Genomic DNA, 18,252 nt, shown 5'->3' on the forward strand with positions numbered 1-18,252 from the left:
GGAGGGGGGCCGGAGTCGGGCTATGGCGGCGACGGCGGGCGCCGAGGGGCGGCGCGCGGCCCTGGAGGCGGCGGCTGCGCCGGAGCGGGGCGGCGGGAGCTGCGTGCTGTGCTGCGGGGACCTGGAGGCGACGGCGCTGGGCCGCTGCGACCACCCGGTGTGCTACCGCTGCTCCACCAAGATGCGGGTGCTGTGCGAGCAGCGCTACTGCGCCGTGTGCCGCGAGGAGCTGCGCCAGGTGCGCCGGCGGGCTGCGCGGGGGCCGGGGGGATCGGCGGGGCCGGCGGGCTGCGCGGGGGCCGGGGGGGGATCGGCGGGGCCGGCGGGCTGCGCGGGGGCCTCGGGGGCCGGGGGGGATCGGCGGGGCCGGCGGGCTGCGCGGGGGCCGGGGGGGGATCGGCGGGGCCGGCGGGCTGCGCGGGGGCCGGGGGTATCGGCGGGGCCGGCGGGCTGCGCGGGGGCCGGGGGGGGATCGGCGGGGCCGGCGGGCTGCGCGGGGGCCGGGGGGGGATCGGCGGGGCCGGCGGGCTGCGCGGGGGGCCGGCGGGCTGCGTGGGGGGCTGCGCGGGGGCCGGGGGGGATCGGCGGGGCCGGTGGGCTGCGCGGGGGCCGCGGGGGGCCGGCGGGCTGCGTGGGGGGCTGCGCGGGGGCCGCGGGGGGCCGCCCGGCCCGGCCGCGCCCGCCCGAGGCCCCGGGGCCCCCGGGGCGGGGTCCGGCCGCCTGGCGCCGGGAGGCCGGCGGCGGCCGAGCGACGCCCCCGAGGCCCGGGCGGGGCGGGGGGGGGGGCTCCCTGGTGCCCCGGCTTCCGGAAGAGGCTGCTGCGGGTCGGGAGTCGCGGCTCGCCTGTCCGTGGGTGTTCATACTCCGGGGTCTCCGCCGGGCTCGCGGGGACCGGCGCCCGGATCCGCCCGGGGCGGTTCCTGGGAGCGGAGAGCTCAACTGCACGTTTCCCTTCCCAGCGAGCCTTCTGGGCTCCCCTGGTGACCCTGAGATCCTCCCGGTGACTCCGGGATCTGACTCCACCCGGAGTCTGACTGCTGAGGACCAAAACAGGAGGAAGTTTTTGCTCTTCTTGCTAGGAGCTTCCTTCCAGACAAGAGAGCCATGTTTCGGACTCGATCCAGACTCGGAGGTTCTGGAGGGGTCAGAGGGCAGCCCCCTGGCAGCCCCGCCGCAGGGCGCATCTGGCCGGGTCTCCGCCGACATGCTGCCCTTAGAGAGCTTGTTTGCTTCTAGTATTGTGAAATTCCCTTGGTTTGTTCACAGAAGGTTTTGGTGGTGGCATCTGCCAGGGAATCTGACTTTCTTGTCCTGTATGTGAAAGCAGCCAGAGAGGTACTGGGACCCAGGAACATTCCACGGGCACCGGTTCTGGGCACCTGTTGGAAAGCAAAGCATGTGGAGATGCCAGCAGTCTCTAATGTGGTGGGCCTGGAGCGCAGGAAGTTCGGGAAGCCTTTGGCCAGTGGCATACTTTGAAGGCCCCACCCCTGCCCTTTTGCTTGTAGTGACAGATTTCCCGCACACCTGCGGCTTTCTGCCAGAAAGAAGGTACCGTGGAGGTCTTTACATGTGAGTCCTAGCCTCAACTTTGGGTCTCACTTAGGAAGTAAACAGTCAGGTGTGGCTACTGTAGCCGGGGTCTGCCCTCTCTCATTCCTCTTAGGCACAGTACCCTCAGCGTTGCGTGGCAGGGGTTGTTGACGCGACCTGTGGGCAGCCCCTGGGTGTTGTTTGGCCGTGGGCACGCCTCACCAAATCTGGGCTGCCTCTTGGGCCTGTGCTGCACTGCTGGGCAGCAGAGGTTTCCTAGGAAGTTTGCTGTGGGTTAAGTAGCTGCTTCCCAGCTCCCTCGCCCCTCCTCTATCCTGCTCTTCCTGCTCTCCCATTCCTGAGCTTATAGCTTCACTCTACTCTTTCCTATTCCCTTGCGTAGTCCCATGTTATGTCTGGAGGTGCCCTGTGCCTGCTCAGGAATCGCAGGATGACCCCCCCCCCCCCAGTCCCTCAGCTGTGGTCATGCTTTGCTCTCCCTTCCTGAAAGCAAGGTCTGTGGAAATGGAGAGGATTCCCTGTGCTCCGATGCAGTGTGGGGTGAATAAGCTTCCTTTTCTGAGTGACTGTGTACACCTTGACCTTCCCGGTGCGGGCTGCAGGGTGGGGGCTGGGGATGGCTGGAGCAGACACAGCACAGCCTTGCAGCCTGCCGCTCAGGCAGAGAGCCAGGCGACCTGGACGCAGCGGCGGCGGGCGCTCGCGTGGAAGCTGAGGCAGGCTCCCTTCCGGTGGGGGCCAGTGCAGGCTGCTCCTGCGTGGGACCCGGGAGTGGTCTGGGACCCACCTCTGTGGAGAGGTCCTGGGTGTGGTACCCCCACCTGGGGCCCCACTGCCTCCCTCTGGACACATCTTTCCCACTGACCCTTTTACATGTGTCTGGCATCTTGTCCCTGGTATTTTCCCAGGAGTCCTGATGGTGCTTCAGCCACCCAATGAAGCCACACCCAGGCTCCCAGGCCGGGAAGTGGGAGGAGAGTACTGAAGGCCGGCCAGCCCAGGGTTACCCCAAACCCTGCGTCTGAGGGCAAGCCCTGTGTGAAGTTAACGCTTCTCCAGCCCCCACCCATGATCCCTGGGTTCTGGGTTCTCCAAGTGGCTCCTGGAGTGACCTTCGGCTTCCCCGCTGCGCTTCCTCCCCACACCTGAGCCTTCTTCTCTGGGACCCATGCTTACTTATCTTCTTAGCAAGTACCATGGTTTGGACTCAGGGCCACAAAATTGTTTGTCTGGCATCTGTGCTTTGCTATCACTTGAGGTATGCCTCCAGCACAGCTTTTTGCCAGTTACTTTGGTGAGGGAGTCTTCTGCCCAGGCTGACTTTGAACCTTGATCCTCTAGGTCTCAGCTTCCCTGCTAGGTAGGCTTACAGGAATGGAACACCAGGCCTCCAGATAGCCAGGCTTGATGATGGGTCACCTGACCCATGCTAGGTTGGCAACATTTGGTATTTCCTCTTTTTTTTTTGTTGATCATGGGGCTTGAACTCTGGGCCTGGGCGCTGTCCCTGTGTTCTTCAGCTCAAGGCGAGCGCTCTACCACTTGAGCCACAGCACCACTTCCTGGTTTCTGGTGGTTTATTGGAGATAAGAGTCTCACAGACTTTCCTGCCTGGGCTGGCTTTGAACCGTGATCCTCAGATCTCAGCCTCTTGAGTAGCTAGGATTACAGGGGTGAGCCACTGGCGCCCAGCTGTCTCTCAGTTCTCTTTATTTTTTTTATTTTTTTTTTTGGGGTCCAGTCGTGGGGCCTGAACTCTGGGCCTGGGCGCTGTCCCTCAGCCCTTCACCTCAAGTCTAGCACGCTACCACTTGAGCCATAGCACCACTTCCAGCTTTTTTTTTCTGCTTATGTGGTGCTGAGGAATCGAACCCAGGGCTTCATGCATGCAAGGCAAGCGCTCTACCACTGAGCCACCTTCCCAGCCCCATGTCTCTCAGTTCTTCAGCTCAAGGTGAGTGCTCTACCATTCAAGCCACACTGCCACTTTCCGGTGGTTGAGTGGAGATAAGAGTCTCCTGGAGGATATTACCTGGGCTGGCTTTAAACCTTGATCCTCGGATGGAGCTAGGATTACAGGCGTGAGCCTGGCGCCCGCTGGCATTTTCCTTCTGATATTCTATTGCCCCACTTGTTCTTTGGTCTTCTCTTTTTTGGGGTGTGGGAACAGGGTCAGGCTTGGCCTCAGCCTCCAGAATGCTGGGATTACAGGTATGTGTCACAGGCTTTGCCTTTCTCCTCATGTATTGAGTGCCTGCTGCGTGCTGGCAGCAGGGGGCAGCAAGGCTCCCTGGCAGATACTTGACTTACCCTGGAGGCTCTCTAGGGAGTTCCTGGTCCTGTCCAGGCCTCTCGGCCTCCATGGGAAGGGAACCATTGGGGTGTCTCACCGAGGACGTCTCTCCCATGGATGATCTGCTGCCTCAGTTACCCAGCGGTGGTCCAGGCCTAACCCACGCTGCATCCTGGGAGCTCTCTGCGGGGGGGGGGGGGGGGGGTTAGGCCTGCTGTCTCTTGACTCCTGATTTTCTTCCCTGTGTAGCCCAGGGCCGTCTTCGCGTGCAGCCCCGCCTCACTGTCCCCAGGGGGAAGAGTATTGCTAGCAGAGCCCTGGTAGACTCTTGCGGTCGGTCCTGGGCTTGGCTGCCGTGCCCTTGTGCTCGCCCTTGTGCTCACCCTCGTCCAACTGCTTGCTCTACCCCAGGCCCGCTGCAGTGCCGTCATCTGCCCACCTTGCAGCGGCAGCAGCGCCAGCCTGAGGTCTCCGTTACTGTCCTAAGCCTTTTCTTTCTTCCAGTCCCACTGTGTACCCGCGTGGACCACCTGTGCCAGGCTGCTCAGGAGGGCTAACACCCCGGGCTCTGCCGCAGGTGCCGTGGCGCGGCGCCTGCGCCACACGCCCGGCCCGCACCCGGCCCGTGGCCTCAGGAAGGAACAGGCCTGGCTCCCTGGTTCTCGCACCCCAGTGCTCTCGTCTCCCTTCCCCAGGCCCTGCATGAGGGGCGTGCACCCCAGGCCGCGTGCGGGTTCTCTGTCTCTGCTCGCGGCCTCGGCCTGCAGGTCATCATGGCTGCCATGGGGTGAGCGGTGGTGAGGAGAGGGGACTGACGCTCCGCTCAGCGCCGCCTGGCTCCTCCTGAACGCAGGTGTCCTCGGGAGAACGCCGTGGAGGAGGCTGCCGGGGTGCTCACGTCCCCCAAGCAGATGGACTCCTCCATTGCAGCTCAAGACGCACCAGGCTGGGTCTGAGGACGCTGCTGGAAGCCGGGCCCGGCGCGGGTGGGGATAGGGGCGTCCCTGGCACGGCTTCCTCTGGGGAAGGAGGTTGTTCCTGCGCTGCGGCGTCTGTTTGGCAGCCTTGCGCAGTTTGCTGGGCTTGCTCTTTTAGCCACTGTGAAGGGGAGCTGGGCTTCTAGAGCTGCTGCCCCAGAGGAGGACTGGACGTGTGAGGCCTATGGGTCCTCCTGGGGGGGGGGATGAGCACCGTGTCCCACCAGCATCCTCCCTGGTTCACAGCCGCAGCCGCCCAGGAGGGCAGGTGACAGAAGGGGCCCACACAGAACCCAGACATTCTGCTCCTATGGGGGCCTGGGGACGAGCTGCCCGGAGGCAGAGGGGACACAGGACAGTTAGGCAGTGATGTTCCTGCCCGGCCAGAGGAGACCAGGGGAGATGAGGAAGGGCGGCCGGGTCCCTGGCCCGCCCTCCCACCAACGGGCTGCTGGCTCCCTCTCCAGCCCCCCCGAGGGAGGCCGCTGCAGTGGCCGCACGGCCAGGGGTGTGTGGCCACGCGCGAGCCTGTCACTGGCTCTGCTCCCGGCCTGCCCCGAGCTGCCCCAAGGGCACGTCCATTCGGGTCCCAAACAGCTCAGCTCAGCCTAAGCTGGTGACCTGTCTCGGTACGGCCCCAGAGCCAGCTGGCCCCGGCCATGCCAGGTGAGGGGCGGGAGGAGCGCGGTGGTGAGGTCCTCCGTTGCAGGGCTTCTTGGAGAAAAGGGCAACCTGTTGGAGCTCCAGGCCATCCGTCTGGGGTGGGGCAGGACAGCAGCCCGACCCTAAGGGACAGGGGAGGGGTGCTTTGGCAGCCAGGCTGCAGCAGGAGCTGGAGTGGTTGGCTGGGGATGCCAGGCCTGTGGAAGCCCCAGAGGGGTGCTGGCGGGGCTCGCCAGGCCTCGTGCAGGTCACCTGATGCGTGCTAAGTTGGCAGCACATGCTCTGTAGCTGCCCTTGGAGCATGCCCCCCCCCCAAAAAAAAAAGCTGCTTGGTGCTCAGCCCCTGTCCCCCTTTGGTTCTGGAGCCGTGGGTGACTGCAGGACCTGCAGGCGCATGGCTGCCCCCCGTGGAGACTTGGGATGGAGTCTGTGCCAACAGTTCTTTTGTAGAGAGGAGAGGAAGCCTAGGCTGGCTGCTGCCGCTTGGGGCCCGGAGCCCTCTTGTGTGCCCCTGCCACCCTGCCAAGCCCGCTGCTGTGTGTCTCCAGGTGGTCTTCGGGAAGAAGCTTCCTGCCTTTGCCACAATCCCCATCCACCAGCTGCAGCACGAGAAGAAATATGACATCTACTTTGCAGATGGAAAGGTGTTTGCATTGTACAGGTGGGTGAACCCAGCCTGGGGGGTCTGCAGCGGCCATGAGTGTGTGGAGACCGCGTGCCTGCCCTCGCCTCCCGGCCCAAGCCCGGGGCCACAGGGGAAGCGGGGACAGGGCCAGGTCCTCCCTGGGTCCTGCCCCGACGGGCCGTGTGCCCCGGGCTGGACTGTCCTGAGCCCTGAGTGCCGCCCTCCCCGAGGCCGCCGTGGAGGTGGGTGGCCGCTGCTGTCGGGGCCGTCTGAGGGCGGGAGAGGGCGGGCGAGGCGGTGCCTGCCCTGAGCTCCCAGCACCCGGGAGAGTTGTGAGAAGGGCCCCTCGTGGGCCTGGGGCCTGGCACACGCCGCTCCGCACGACGCTGAATGTGTGCCTTGGGGGCTGTGCTGTCTCCCCAGGCAGCTGCTGCAGCACGAGTGCCCGCGGTGTCCCCAGCTGCTGCCCTTCGGCCTCTTCGGAGACCTGGAGCAGCACATGCGGAAGCAGCACGAGCTCTTCTGCTGCAAGCTGTGCCTCAAGCACCTCAAGGTGTGCCTTTGTCGCCCGGGGGGGGGGTCCCGGGAGCCCCCAGCCCGTGCCCACCCCCACATTCTCCACAGATTTTCACCTACGAGCGCAAGTGGTACTCGCGCAAGGACCTGGCCCGGCACCGCATGCAGGGGGACCCGGACGACACGTCCCACCGGGGCCACCCGCTGTGCAAGTTCTGTGACGAGCGCTACCTGGACAATGACGAGCTGCTCAAGCACCTGCGCCGCGACCACTACTTCTGCCACTTCTGCGACGCAGACGGGGCGCAGGACTACTACAGGTGGGCGGGGCCCAGCGGGGTGGGCGGGGCGCAGGACTACTACAGGTGGGCGGGGCCGGCGGGGTGGGCGGGGCGCAGGACTACTACAGGTGGGCGGGGCCCAGCGGGGTGGGCGGGGCGCAGGACTACTACAGGTGGGCGGGGCCCAGCGGGGTGGGCGGGGCGCAGGACTACTACAGGTGGGCGGGGCCGGCGGGGTGGGCGGGGCGCAGGACTACTACAGGTGGGCGGGCCCGGCGGGGTGGGCGGGGCGCAGGACTACTACAGGTGGGCGGGGCCCGGCGGGGCGGGCGAGGTGACCCTCCAGACACATGGGCGGCCGTAAGGGCACCCCGTGACACCCCACTCCCTCAGTGACTACACGTACCTGCGCGAGCACTTCCGGGAGAAGCACTTCCTGTGTGAGGAGGGCCGCTGCAGCACGGAGCAGTTCACCCACGCCTTCCGCACAGAGATCGACCTCAAGGCGCACAAGACGGCCTGCCACAGCCGCAGCCGCGCGGAGGCGCGCCAGAACCGCCAGATTGACCTGCAGTTCAGCTTCGTGCCGCGGCACTCCCGCCGCAGTGAGGGTGAGCGAGCGATCGGTGGGCTCGGCCCGGCCCGGCCCGGCCCGGCTCCCGGGTGGTGTGCGGGGTCCCTGGAGATCTCAGGCCCCGGTCTGCATCCGTCTCCCGCGGGGAGGAGCTGCCCCGCCTGCGCCCCGTCTGCGCCCCTGTGGGCGCCTGGAGCCCCCTCCCGCCTGCCTCTCAGCGTCTTGCGCCTGGAGTTCTGGGGCTCTCTGCATCCGGAAGCTGAGTGCCGCTCAGCTGCGCCTCTGACTCGGGGCCGCAGGTCGTCGAGTCACCGCTGGTGTGTGCCCACGGCCAGGGGCTGCGGGCGCGCGGCCCTCCGAGGCCGGGGCGGGTGACGGGCTGTGTGCCGATGCAGGGGTCGTCAGTGGCGAGGACTACGAGGAGGTGGACAGGTACAGCCGCCAGGGCCGTGCGGGCCGGGCCAGCGGGCGCGGGGCCCAGCAGAGCCGCCGAGGAAGCTGGAGGTACAAGAGGTGGGCCGACCCGCGCGCGCGCCTCTGACGTTCTTTTTGGTGCTACCTGCCGACGGTGGCACGGCCACCAGCTGCGCTGGGAAAGGACATGGGCAGGGGCTCTGGCTCAGGATCTTGGGGTGCCAACAGGATCTGCTGTGTGTCCTTAGTGAGCAAAACGTTCTGGCCCTTCCCTGGTGGAAGCCGGGGACGCCATGCCCAGGGGAAGGGGCGGTGACGCAGCCGGTGTCAGCGCGGAGGCTGGGACGGAAGGCCCTGAACGCACAGCTGTGCCAGGCTGGCCTGTCTCACAGTCTGAAGCCTCCCCTCCCTCCCCCCAGAGAAGAAGAGGACCGAGAGGTGGCTGCCGCCATCCGGGCCTCGGTGGCTGCCCAGCAGCAGGAGGACCCTCGGAGGAGTGAGGGCCGAGAGGAGGGTGGCAGGCCCAAGAAGGAGGAAGCGGCAGCCCGGGCACCTGAGGAGCCCCGAGGCTCCCGACGCCTGCTCCGGCCTCAGGGAGAAGGCCCAGGTGAGCCAGGCCTTGGGGGGAGGGCGGAGAGCGGGCAGCCCGGGCCCGGCAGCATGCCAGGGACCCCGCCCCCGCCCCCTGCGCTCTCCCCAAGCCCATCCCCGCGGTCTGATGGTGCCTCTGGTCTCCTAGGCCCCAAAGAAACCTCAGCGAATGGGCCTGTGAGCCAGGAAGCCTTCCCGGCCGCGGGCCCCGGCGCGGTGGCCGGCGCTCCCAGGTGTGTGCCCACGGGGGTGGGGGGCACCTGTGTGGGGCGCTGGCCGGGGCCTGGCGTGTCCCTGACCAGCTCTGCTCTCTCCTGACCTAGCGCCCTCCCGCTGCCCACCCCAAAACTCAAGGATGAAGACTTCCCCAGTCTCTGTGCCTCCGCTTCCTCCTGCCCCGCAGCAGGCACCCCGGGCACGGTGGGGCTGGCGCTGGCGTACCCCGGCCCCGCGCGGGGCAGGAGCACCTTCCAGGAGGAAGACTTCCCTGCCCTCGTGTCCTCCTCGTCCAAGCCCAGCTCCGGGCCCCCCAGCCTTGCCTCTGCCTGGAACAACAGCTGTAGCAAAAAGGGGGCCCCGCCCCCCCCAGCGGTCCAAGCTGTGGGTGGGGGCGCCCACCTCCCGAGGAAGGCAGGAAAGGGGGGCAGGGGTGGGCGCAAGGGCGGCCCGCCCCCCGTGGAGGCAGAGGAGCGGGGCGGCCTCGCTGCGCCCCAGCGCGCTGCGCCCCCCGCCCTGCCGCCGCCCGCGGCCACTCCCAGCGCCGCGAAGGTCGGCAGGAAGAAGAAGGTGGGCTCCGAGAAGCTCAAGGCTCCATCGCCCCCACCACTACCTCCCAACCGTACCCCAAAGCCCCTTGGGGTGGAGCAGGCCCCTGAAGCCCCTCCAGGCGGAACAGAGGGGCCGCCAGTAGGCGTCGTCGTTAATGGACACACGGAGGGGCTAGTCCTGGCAAAGAGCATCCCCAAGGAACCCCCGGGGCTCCCAAGGCCCGTGGGGCCCCTCCCCTGCTCACCCCGCCAAGACTTCCCTGCACTTGGAGGCCCCTGCCCACCCCCGAGGATGCCTCCCCCGCCAGGTACGCTGGCGGTGCTCCTAGCGAGAAGGGCTGGGGTGGTGGCATCAGGTCGGAGCCCAGAGATGGCAGTGACGGGGCGCGGGGCAGGGCCATCGCGGTGGGCTTGGGGCGGCCTGGGAACAGCTGGAAGGCAGGGAGCATCTTCACCTCGCGGAACCCTGCGCCCTCCCCTGACCCATCCAGAGCACCTTGTCAGGCAAGCCAGGCTGCCCCAGCGTGAGCCTGCCCAGCCTGTGGACAGGCTGGCAGGGGGCAGGCAGCCTGGGGGCCTCGGCCAGCCCGCTCAGATCCTTCCACCCGCCCCAGGCTTCAACAGCGCTGTGCTCTTGAAGGGCACACCGCCACCGCCAGGCCTGGTGCCTCCTGCCAGCAAGCCGCCACCCGGCTTCTCCAGCCTCCTGCCCGGCTCCCAGACACCCTGTGCCCCCAGCCCCACCACCACCGCCAAAGCGTAAGTGAGGCGGGCGCCAGGCCCACCCGGGGGCTTGGCAGAGGGCGCCACCCTCCCCAGCCACCTGAAATGCGGCAGCCTCATCGTCGCCATCTGACCCCAGACCCAGGCTGCCACCCACAACACCCCAGGCCTACCTGGTGCCCGAGAACTTCCGGGAAAGGAACCTACAGCTCATCCAGTCCATCAAAGACTTCCTGCAGAGCGATGAGGCCCGCTTCAGCAAGTTCAAGAGCCACTCGGGAGAGTTCCGACAGGTGAGCGGGGCTGGGCGGACCGGGGCCGGGAGGACGGCCTGCTGGGCCCGGGCCGGGAGTGACTGGCATGGCTTTCTGGCACCAGGGGATGGTTTCTGCAGCACAGTACTATAAGAGCTGCCGGGACCTGCTCGGGGAGAACTTCCAGAAGATCTTCAGCGAGCTGCTGGTGCTGCTGCCGGACACGGCCAAACAGCAGGAGCTGCTGTCCGCACACGCCGACTTCCGCAGCCACGAGAAGCCCATGGGCGCCAAATCCAAGAAGAACAAGAGGAGTACGTGGCAGGCCAGCGCCCCGCAGGCCGGCCTGGACTGCTGTGTGTGCCCCGCCTGTCAGCAGGTGCTCGCGCATGGTGACATCAAGAACCACCAGGCGCTGCACGCAGCCCGCGACGATGACTTTCCCTCTCTCCAAGCCATTGCTAGGATCATCACGTAGCTGTTGCTGCCAGCGAGGGCCGGGGCTCGCACCCTGTGTCTCCCTCCTCCCCCTCCCAGCTGCCGTGCAGCTAGGCAGGGTTCCCGTGAGGCTGTTGCTCAGGCCCGTTGGCTGGCCAGGCCGCCAGCAGTCACCAGGAAGGGCTGCCGTGTGCCACATGCACACCCAGAAGTCCCGTCCTCTGCTCAGTAGTGGGCACTGTCGTGTGCTTTTTCGTGTTTTGTAAGGTGCCAGGGGAGGGAAAGAGCAGGGTGCGGAGATGGGAGCCTGGGGTCAGGCCCAGGGCCCACAATGGGTGCCTGGCCTCGAGCCCGCAGCCCCAGAGCTCAGAGCCGCAGGCCCACTGGTGCTGGAGTCACAGGTTGAGCGTGTTGTGTAAGCAGTTGGCTCTTTGATAATTCAGAATGGTCCAGATTAAACCAGACACAAAATTGTGCTACTTGAAGTTGAATCTTTTTATGAGACAAGCTGTATCTGGGATCTCACATTGCCTCTGACCTTTTATAAGACAGTTTATCTTCAAATAAATTTATTTTGCAGTACTGCACATAGCCATTGTCCTGTGCTTGTCTGCTCTCTGAGTGAACACCCACCCCATCGCCCGGCCACTGGGCCGCCCGAGCTCAGATGCGGCAGCATGGGTTTGCCAGCAGGCAGCTTGCCGGGAAGCTAGGTGGGTGGGGTCTGCTCTCAGGAAGGGACCATCATCCTCAGGTCCCAGATCCCAGGACCTGTTTGTGGCCTGGCATTGCCCAGTGTTCCAGGAACAGATGTGGCCATGCTTGATTGAGCACTCAAATCTCACTTCAAGAAATACCCACTTCAGGGCTGGGAAGGTGGCTCAGTGGTAAGAGCGCTTGCCTTGCATGCCTGAGGCCCTGGGTTCGATTTCTCAGCACCACATAAGCAAAAAGAACAAAGCCGGAAGTGGTGCTGTGGCTTAAGTGGTAGAACGCTAGCCTTGAGCTGAAGAGCTGAGGGACAGTGCCCAAGCCCTAAAGTTCAGGTCTCAGGACCAAAAAAAAGCAAAAACAAAAAAACACTGAATGTTAACATTAAGGAAAGGGAGTTTGCTCCAAAGTTCTGCTTGATATATACACAGGTGTCTCTGGTAGGATACACAAAGCCCAGCACCGTGGGCAGTGCCTGGGGCCCGGGAAGAGAGATCTACTGCATTAAATAAAGGCTATTCTGTACAGTGAACATCAATTATTCAAGGAGTTAAACATTCTGGAAAACAGTTTGCCATTTCTTTTAAAACTAAATGTGCACTTACTGTACAACCCAGCCATTGTGCTTTTGGGCACTTATCCCAGAGAAATAAAACTTATGTTCATTCAAGCAAAAACCTCCCTGTGAGTGACATAATAGTTGTATATGTAATCTCCCCCAACTGGAAGCAACCCAGATTCCCTTCACTGGGTGAATCGCTAAACTGCTGTGTAGATCTATACTAGGGAATTCTAAGCAATAGGGGGAAGTGGGGGAGCCCCTGGCACCAGGCAGGGGAAGGGCAGAAATGATTCTAAGAGTGGCCACATATGGTCAACACACAGTCTTTATTGTAAAGAAGCTGCAGTCATAACAGGACACTGGAGAAACAATCACAGATTTGTTTTTTTCAGAAGAGGGAGGGGAGATCTACACATACAAAAATTGTAAACATGTCCACTTAAATACCCACATATTGACCTATGCTACAATGTACAGGGCTGTCAGGCCACTGCAGCTCCACAGGGAGGCATCTTGTCTGCAAGAATGAAATATGGCAATGTGTTTGCTTTCGACTTAATGTGAAAAGCCAGCTTCAAGCAATGCATGAGTATTCAACTACTTACAAGGACCCCCACCAGGGGCTGGGCCTTAAAACAGTACTGGGGAGGGAGGGAAGGACTAGTCCACAAAGCCAAGATAAAGCAGTTTGTAGGAATGGTGGTCTCCAGGGGCACCATGGATAGATGGAATGGGCCTAGGCCTCTCCTGTGAGAGGGCCTCTGGGGCTTGGCTTCCGGTACTCACGGGTCCCCCTCCTCCCCTGGGCAAGGTCTTACTGAAGGGCTGGTGCTCAGGCCTGTCTGTGCCTTCCTGGTCAGAACTACCCACACCTGGGCACTAGCGAGAGAGAGGAGAGGGAGAGAGAGAGAGAGAGAGGCAGCTTGCAGAGCACTAGATGAGACCTGGAGATTTGACCACAATCACAACACTGACAGGCCCAGCTGCTCTGGCAAACCTTTAAGAAGAAATGGAGGGACCACATGACAGGATCAAAGACAGCCACGGCCCACAGACACATGATAGGGAACGATTGCTGGGTGGGGTTAGTCTCCCCATTCTAGTCCCAGGCAGCCCCTGCACCCAGCCACAGGGGTGCGGCCGGACTTCTGCACGTGAGTGGACAAGCGAATCCCAGGATGGCTGACCTCTCCCGGGCCAGTCCACTGGAGGCCAAGCTGTCCTGCTCAGGGCCTCAGGCCTGGGGCTGACTGAACTTGAAGGGCCCGGGCACCTCGGGGAGGCTGCCCTGTCTTAGGCCCCAGAAGCCCACAATGGCCACTTTCTCTGTCCCTGACGCTCGTGGGGTGGCCGTTCAGCCCTGGCCCCAGCCTGCCAACCACTAGTAGGCAGGCACCTGGTACCCTTTGGGGCTGGTATCCAGGGTCTCGGTGAAGGGTGGGCTCTGGTAGGTCTCGGTGCCCTCCACACCGCTGCCCACCGGGTAGCCAGGGTAGGCCTGGGCCGCCCCGGCGCCCAGCTGATCGGTGGCGAAGAGCGACATGTCGGTGCCCAGGCGGAACCGCTGCAGGGCCTTCACGGTCAGCGCCACCTGGGCAGGGAGCCGGGGTCAGCGGCGGCCGGTCGGGCATCTCCCGCCCCCAGGCCGCCCTCGGGGCCCACACTCACCCAGCTGAGGATGGAGAAGAAGCTGAAGGCGATGGCGGCGCGCGCGGCGTCCCCCGCCTGCGCGGTGCCGGGCCCGGGGGCCGTGCGCTGCCACTGGTTGGTGAGGAAGCAGAAGCCCACGAACCACAGGAAGGACCAGAGCCCTGCGGGGATGGCGGCCGGAGGTCGGGCGCGGCCGGGCGGGCGGCGGGGCCCCGGAGTCCCCGCTGCGCCCCGCTGCGCCCCCGCCCCTCCGCCCCGACCGCGGGAGCGCGGCGGCGGGACGCGGGCATGCGCGCACGCTGATTGGACGTGGGGTCAGCCCAGGCCCCGCCCGCGCGGCCCCGCCCACCTGAGAAGCCCAGGTCCAGCAGCACCGCGCGGCGGCGGTCGCGGACGCTGCTGATCTGCTGGAAGCGGGCGTCGAGCAGCAGGAAGGCGGCGCAGGCCAGGAAGGCCCCGAGGCCCAGCGCCACGCCGAACCGACAGGCGCCCGCGTTCCCGTTGAAGACACAGCGGAGCTCCGGGCCGCTGTCGGCGTTCACGTAGCCCTCGTTGACAATGGGCCCGAACACGGCGATGGAGAACACCTGCGGGGGGGGACGGGCGGTGCTCAGCGGCCAGGGAGACCCCGCCTCGCCCGCCCCGACCCCCGCCCCGTGCTCCGTCCTCACTGACAGCCGGGGATGGGGCGGCTCACCCTCAAGCCCGGTGCTAAAACCCCGCGTTCACAGGGGTTCTGCTCACGGATCCCGCGCCCAAAAATAAAAATTGCGGACGGTGATGGAGGCGATTAGGGCTCCGGCCGGGCGTGTCCGCGCGCCCCGGCGGGGTGTGCAGACCCGAGCCCCGCCGGCACCGGCGTGACCCGCCTTCCGCAGTCAGGACGGGGCTGGGGGACGGGCGCGGGCCAGGGGCGGCGGCCAGGGTGATCGGGGCCGCGGGCCCGCTCCCCGGAGCTCCCCCGCCCCGGGACACGGCCCGGCTCCCCGGAGCTCCCCCGCCCCGGGACACGGCCCGGCTCCCCGGAGCTCCCCCTACCCGGGACACGGCCCGGCTCCCCGGAGCTCCCCCTACCCGGGACACGGCCCGGCTCCCCGGAGCTCCCCCGCCCCGGGACACGGCCCGGCTCCCCGGAGCTCCCCCGCCCCGGGACACGGCCCGGCTCCCCGGAGCTCCCCCTACCCGGGACACGGCCCGGCTCCCCGGAGCTCCCCCGCCCCGGGACACGGCCCGGCTCCCCGGCGCCCCCGCCCCGGGACACGGCCCGGCTCCCCGGAGCTCCCCCTACCCGGGACACGGCCCGGCTCCCCGGCGCCCCCGCCCCGGGACACGGCCCGGCTCCCCGGAGCTCCCCCGCCCCGGGACACGGCCGGCTCCCCGGCGCCCCCGCCCCGGGACACGGCCCGGCTCCCTGGCGTCATTTCTCCTCCGACCCGCCCAGCTCGGGGTGAAGAGGTCAGGGCGTGCCATGCGCCCCGGGGCACAAGCGGAGCCCGGAAGGGCCGGGGTCCAGGTTCTGGTCCGGTCACCCCACGCAGCGGGCCGGGCCGGGCCGAGCCTGGGTGCGGCCGCCCCACCCGCAGCCCGGCCCCGCCCTCTGCCAGGACGGCGCGGAGGTGCGGGCACCCCGCTGCCTGCTGGGGCGGGGGGCCGCCGCCGCCGCGCGCCCGCCCCCTCCTCGCCACGCCACCTCCGGGAAGCCCTCACGGGGTGCAGAACCTTCTGGCAACCCCGTCCGTAGGGAGCCCTGCCCCTCCGTTCACAGCGGGCCCCGGCCCGCCCCTCGGGACCCCCTCCCCGCCCCCACCGGAAGAGCGGAGGCGCCGCGGGCAGGGCGGGGGGTGGGCTCCGAGCGAGCCGCCGCGGTGACCTCTCAAGGTCCCCGAGCCCCCGCCCTCCCGCGCGGGCAGGCCGGGGGCGCGCCCGGTGACGTCACCGGACCTGGGCGGAGGGGGAGGGTCGGGGGAGGGGGCGAGGAGGGGACCGGGAGGGGGAGGGTCGGGGGAGGGGGCGAGGAGGGGACCGGGAGGGGGACGGGGCGGGGGAGGGGGCGAGGAGGGGACCGGGAGGGGGACGGGGCGGGGGAAGGGGGCGAGGAGGGGACCGGGAGGGGGACGGGGCGGGGGAGGGGGCGAGGAGGGGACCGGGAGGGGGACGGGGCGGGGGAGGGGGCGAGGAGGGGACCGGGAGGGGGACGGGGCGGGGGAAGGGGGCGAGGAGGGGACCGGGAGGGGGACGGGGCGGGGGAGGGGGCGAGGAGGGGACCGGGAGGGGGACGGGGCGGGGGAAGGGGGCGAGGAGGGGACCGGGAGGGGGACGGGGCGGGGGAAGGGGGCGAGGAGGGGACCGGGAGGGGGACGGGGCGGGGGAAGGGGGCGAGGAGGGGACCGGGAGGGGGACGGGGCGGGGGAAGGGGGCGAGGAGGGGACCGGGAGGGGGAGGGTCGGGGGAGGGGGCGAGGTGGGGGGAGATGAGGAGGGGGATGAAGAGGGGGCCGGGGCGGGGCCGGGGGAGGAGGGGGGTGGGGAGGGGGGCGGTGGGGCCGGCGGGTGCGGAGGGGGTGAGGAGGGGGGCGGCGGGGCCGGGGAGGGGGTGGGGATGGGGACGGCGGGTGGGGAGGGGGCGGCGGGGCCGGGGAGGGGGTGAGGCGGGGGACGGCGGGTGGGGAGGGGGGTGGGGAGGGGGGCGACGGGGCCGTGGCGGGGGTGAGGAGGGGGTGGGGAGGGGGGCGGCGGGGCCGTGGCGGGGGTGAGGAGGGGGCGGCGGGGCCGGGCGGGCCGGGGAGGGGGTGAGGCGGGGGACGGCGGGTGGGGAGGGGGGTGAGGAGGGGGCGAGGCGGCGGGGCCGGGCGGGCCGGGGAGGGGGCCGGGCGGGCCGCGGAGGGGGGCCCGGCGGCCGGGCCGCTCACTCACCCAGGACGCGGCCCGCAGCAGGGTCTGGGGGCGCCGCGCGAAGCTCACGGGGTCCAGGGCGACCCCCGCGCGGCCCGCGCCGAACGAGGCGCCCTCCATGGCGGCCCTCGAGGCTCCGGGTCCGTGGGTCCGGCCGGCCCCGCCCGAGGCCGCGGGATGCTGCCGCGCCGCCGCCGCCGCCGTCTCCCGGTAGCGCGCGCGGGCCGCGGCGGGGGCGCGCGGGGCGGGGCGGCGCGGGCGCCCCCCGCTGGGTCCCTGCGCCCCGGCGCTCGCCGGCCCCGCCCGCCCTCACCTGCCCGCGTCCTCCGGACCCCACCGGAGGCCGAGCGGGGCCGCGCCGCGTCCCCGAGCAGGGGGAACTGAGGCAGGCCTGGGGTGGAGTCAGGCTCCGGGGTCTCCCCGTGACCCCGCTGGGCCCCAGCTTCTCCAGAAAGTTCTAGTCTCCTTGACAGGAAGCCCCCCGCCCCCCGGGCTGGGCGGCCGCAGGTCCGGGCGCTGGGCGGCGGCAGTCCGCCCGCCCCTGGCCTTCCACCCGCACTGGACACAGCCCGGCCCGGGCGCTCACCTGTGCCCCGCGCGGCCCACTCCTGGGGGCTCGCCTGAACTCAAGGGCGGCCCCCACGGCTGGGGTCACAGGCATGCCGCGCTCTTCCCGGGTTCTGGATCCCTCCTTGTGGACTGAAGCCCAGAACGTGGTCCTGGGACTCCTCCCCTTCCACGCTCACTCCCTTCCCTGTGCCAGCACCTCTCGATGCCAGCGGGAGGCAGAACTCCCCCCGGGTCCGCTGGTCTTGGCCTGGACCCCCGGAATGCCTTGGGCCGTGTGTGCTGATGGGATCGTGGGTCTAGTGGGATCCCTCCCAGTTCCACGGCAGACAGGCAGAAAAATCCCAAGAAATGCCAGAGGGGGCTGGACAGAGTAGGTGGTGCACAACCATAACCCTACACACTCAGGGAACGAGGTACCAGGCCAGCCTCGGCAGAAGAGTCAGAGATTACGATGTAAACCAAGTTCAGGGTGAGCTTCTCCAATCCAGACAGGGTGGGGAGTGTAGGAAGAGCCCTGATCTGAGGCTAGCCTTAGGCAAAATGACTAGAGCAAAGGAGGGCTGGGACTGTGGTCAAGTGACAGCTCCCACCAACAGGCCAAGTTCACACATTAATTGGGGGAAAGGGAGAGGCAGATGAACCCTGAATGGGGGAGGAGCCACTTCTAACTGCTTTAGTCTCTCATTGGTCACCTGGCCACCAGATGCAGTGCTGAGGCTTCTCTACCTGAGATGCCAGGCAGTCAAAGGTGCCAGGGGCTTCCAGATCACACACTGCAGCCTGGCTACTCTGGTTGGGATACAGCCTGGGGACGAGGAGAACATAAAAGCCGAGTCCAGGTCACCCTGAACTTGAAACACTGCCTTCAGCAAGTCCTTGCGGCCAACTCCCTGGCCACAGCCCCAGTCTTCCACTCCTTTTCCACCCTGGGAATTCTCTGGTTTTACCTCCTCCACCCTAGAGAGCTTTCCCAGCTTCAAAGCCACTTTCCTCCCTTCCTCATTCATCTCGGCAGCTCCTCACCCTGCTACTCCTTGGTTGCAAGCCCTGGGCTTTTTTTTTTTTTTTTTTTTGCCTGGGCCTCCCCTCCCTCCCTGCTCAGTGTCCTCTGCTGTGCTGGCCTCTGCCCCAGCCCCTGGGCCTCCTTGCCGTTCTGGAGCCACTCTGGCTTGCTCCCACCTTGGTACCTTCTCCTGCT

General features: G+C 67.3%; 2 protein-coding genes across 5 annotated transcripts; one reads left to right on the forward strand and one right to left on the reverse strand.

The window, feature by feature from the left end:
• The first annotated feature begins 11 nt into the window (after positions 1-11).
• LOC138814650 (E3 ubiquitin-protein ligase ZNF598-like) lies at positions 12-11,257 on the forward strand. 4 transcript variants are annotated; one of them, XM_070003770.1, is made up of 12 exons: positions 12-238; positions 6,036-6,148; positions 6,536-6,665; positions 6,737-6,948; positions 7,303-7,520; positions 7,879-7,996; positions 8,317-8,504; positions 8,637-8,721; positions 8,812-9,563; positions 9,870-10,014; positions 10,118-10,271; positions 10,373-11,257. In XM_070003770.1, exons 1-12 carry the CDS (start codon positions 23-25, stop codon positions 10,934-10,936), a joined length of 2,895 nt encoding a protein of 964 aa, XP_069859871.1. In that variant the 5' UTR covers positions 12-22; the 3' UTR covers positions 10,937-11,257. The 4 variants fall into 4 exon arrangements, with proteins under 4 accessions (XP_069859871.1, XP_069859872.1, XP_069859873.1 ...); XM_070003771.1 differs by having other exon boundaries at positions 7,879-7,987; XM_070003772.1 differs by having other exon boundaries at positions 10,357-10,809.
• Positions 11,258-12,250: 993 nt separating this feature from the next.
• Positions 12,251-16,681, reverse strand: LOC138814652 (synaptogyrin-3). Its single transcript, XM_070003776.1, has 4 exons — positions 16,506-16,681; positions 13,943-14,180; positions 13,612-13,754; positions 12,251-13,534 (listed from the first exon to the last, which is right to left on the reverse strand). The coding sequence occupies exons 1-4, from the start codon at positions 16,602-16,604 to the stop codon at positions 13,325-13,327; spliced, it is 690 nt and encodes a 229-aa protein (XP_069859877.1). The 5' UTR covers positions 16,605-16,681; the 3' UTR covers positions 12,251-13,324.
• Positions 16,682-18,252: the final 1,571 nt, after the last annotated feature.

This window comes from Dipodomys merriami, unplaced genomic scaffold, assembly GCF_024711535.1.
Source record: "Dipodomys merriami isolate MVZ:Mamm:240054 unplaced genomic scaffold, mDipMer1.0.p SCAF_60, whole genome shotgun sequence".
NCBI classification, from domain to species: Eukaryota; Metazoa; Chordata; class Mammalia; order Rodentia; family Heteromyidae; genus Dipodomys; species Dipodomys merriami.

What these genes read in the sequence shown, in the direction of transcription:
- LOC138814650 (XM_070003770.1), top strand. Translation starts at nt 23, where the DNA reads ATGGCGGCGACGGCGGGCGCCGAGGGGCGGCGCGCGGCCCTGGAGGCG. An exon ending in GGAAGCTGGAGGTACAAGAG is followed by an intron (nt 7,997 to 8,316) that starts GTGGGCCGACCC and finishes CCCTCCCCCCAG; the next exon opens with AGAAGAAGAGGACCGAGAGG. An exon ending in GCGGTGGCCGGCGCTCCCAG is followed by an intron (nt 8,722 to 8,811) that starts GTGTGTGCCCAC and finishes CTCCTGACCTAG; the next exon opens with CGCCCTCCCGCTGCCCACCC.
- LOC138814652 (XM_070003776.1), bottom strand. Translation starts at nt 16,604, where the DNA reads ATGGAGGGCGCCTCGTTCGGCGCGGGCCGCGCGGGGGTCGCCCTGGAC. An exon ending in TGCTGCGGGCCGCGTCCTGG is followed by an intron (nt 14,181 to 16,505) that starts GTGAGTGAGCGG and finishes CCCCCCCCGCAG; the next exon opens with GTGTTCTCCATCGCCGTGTT. An exon ending in TCTTCTCCATCCTCAGCTGG is followed by an intron (nt 13,535 to 13,611) that starts GTGAGTGTGGGC and finishes CTCCCTGCCCAG; the next exon opens with GTGGCGCTGACCGTGAAGGC.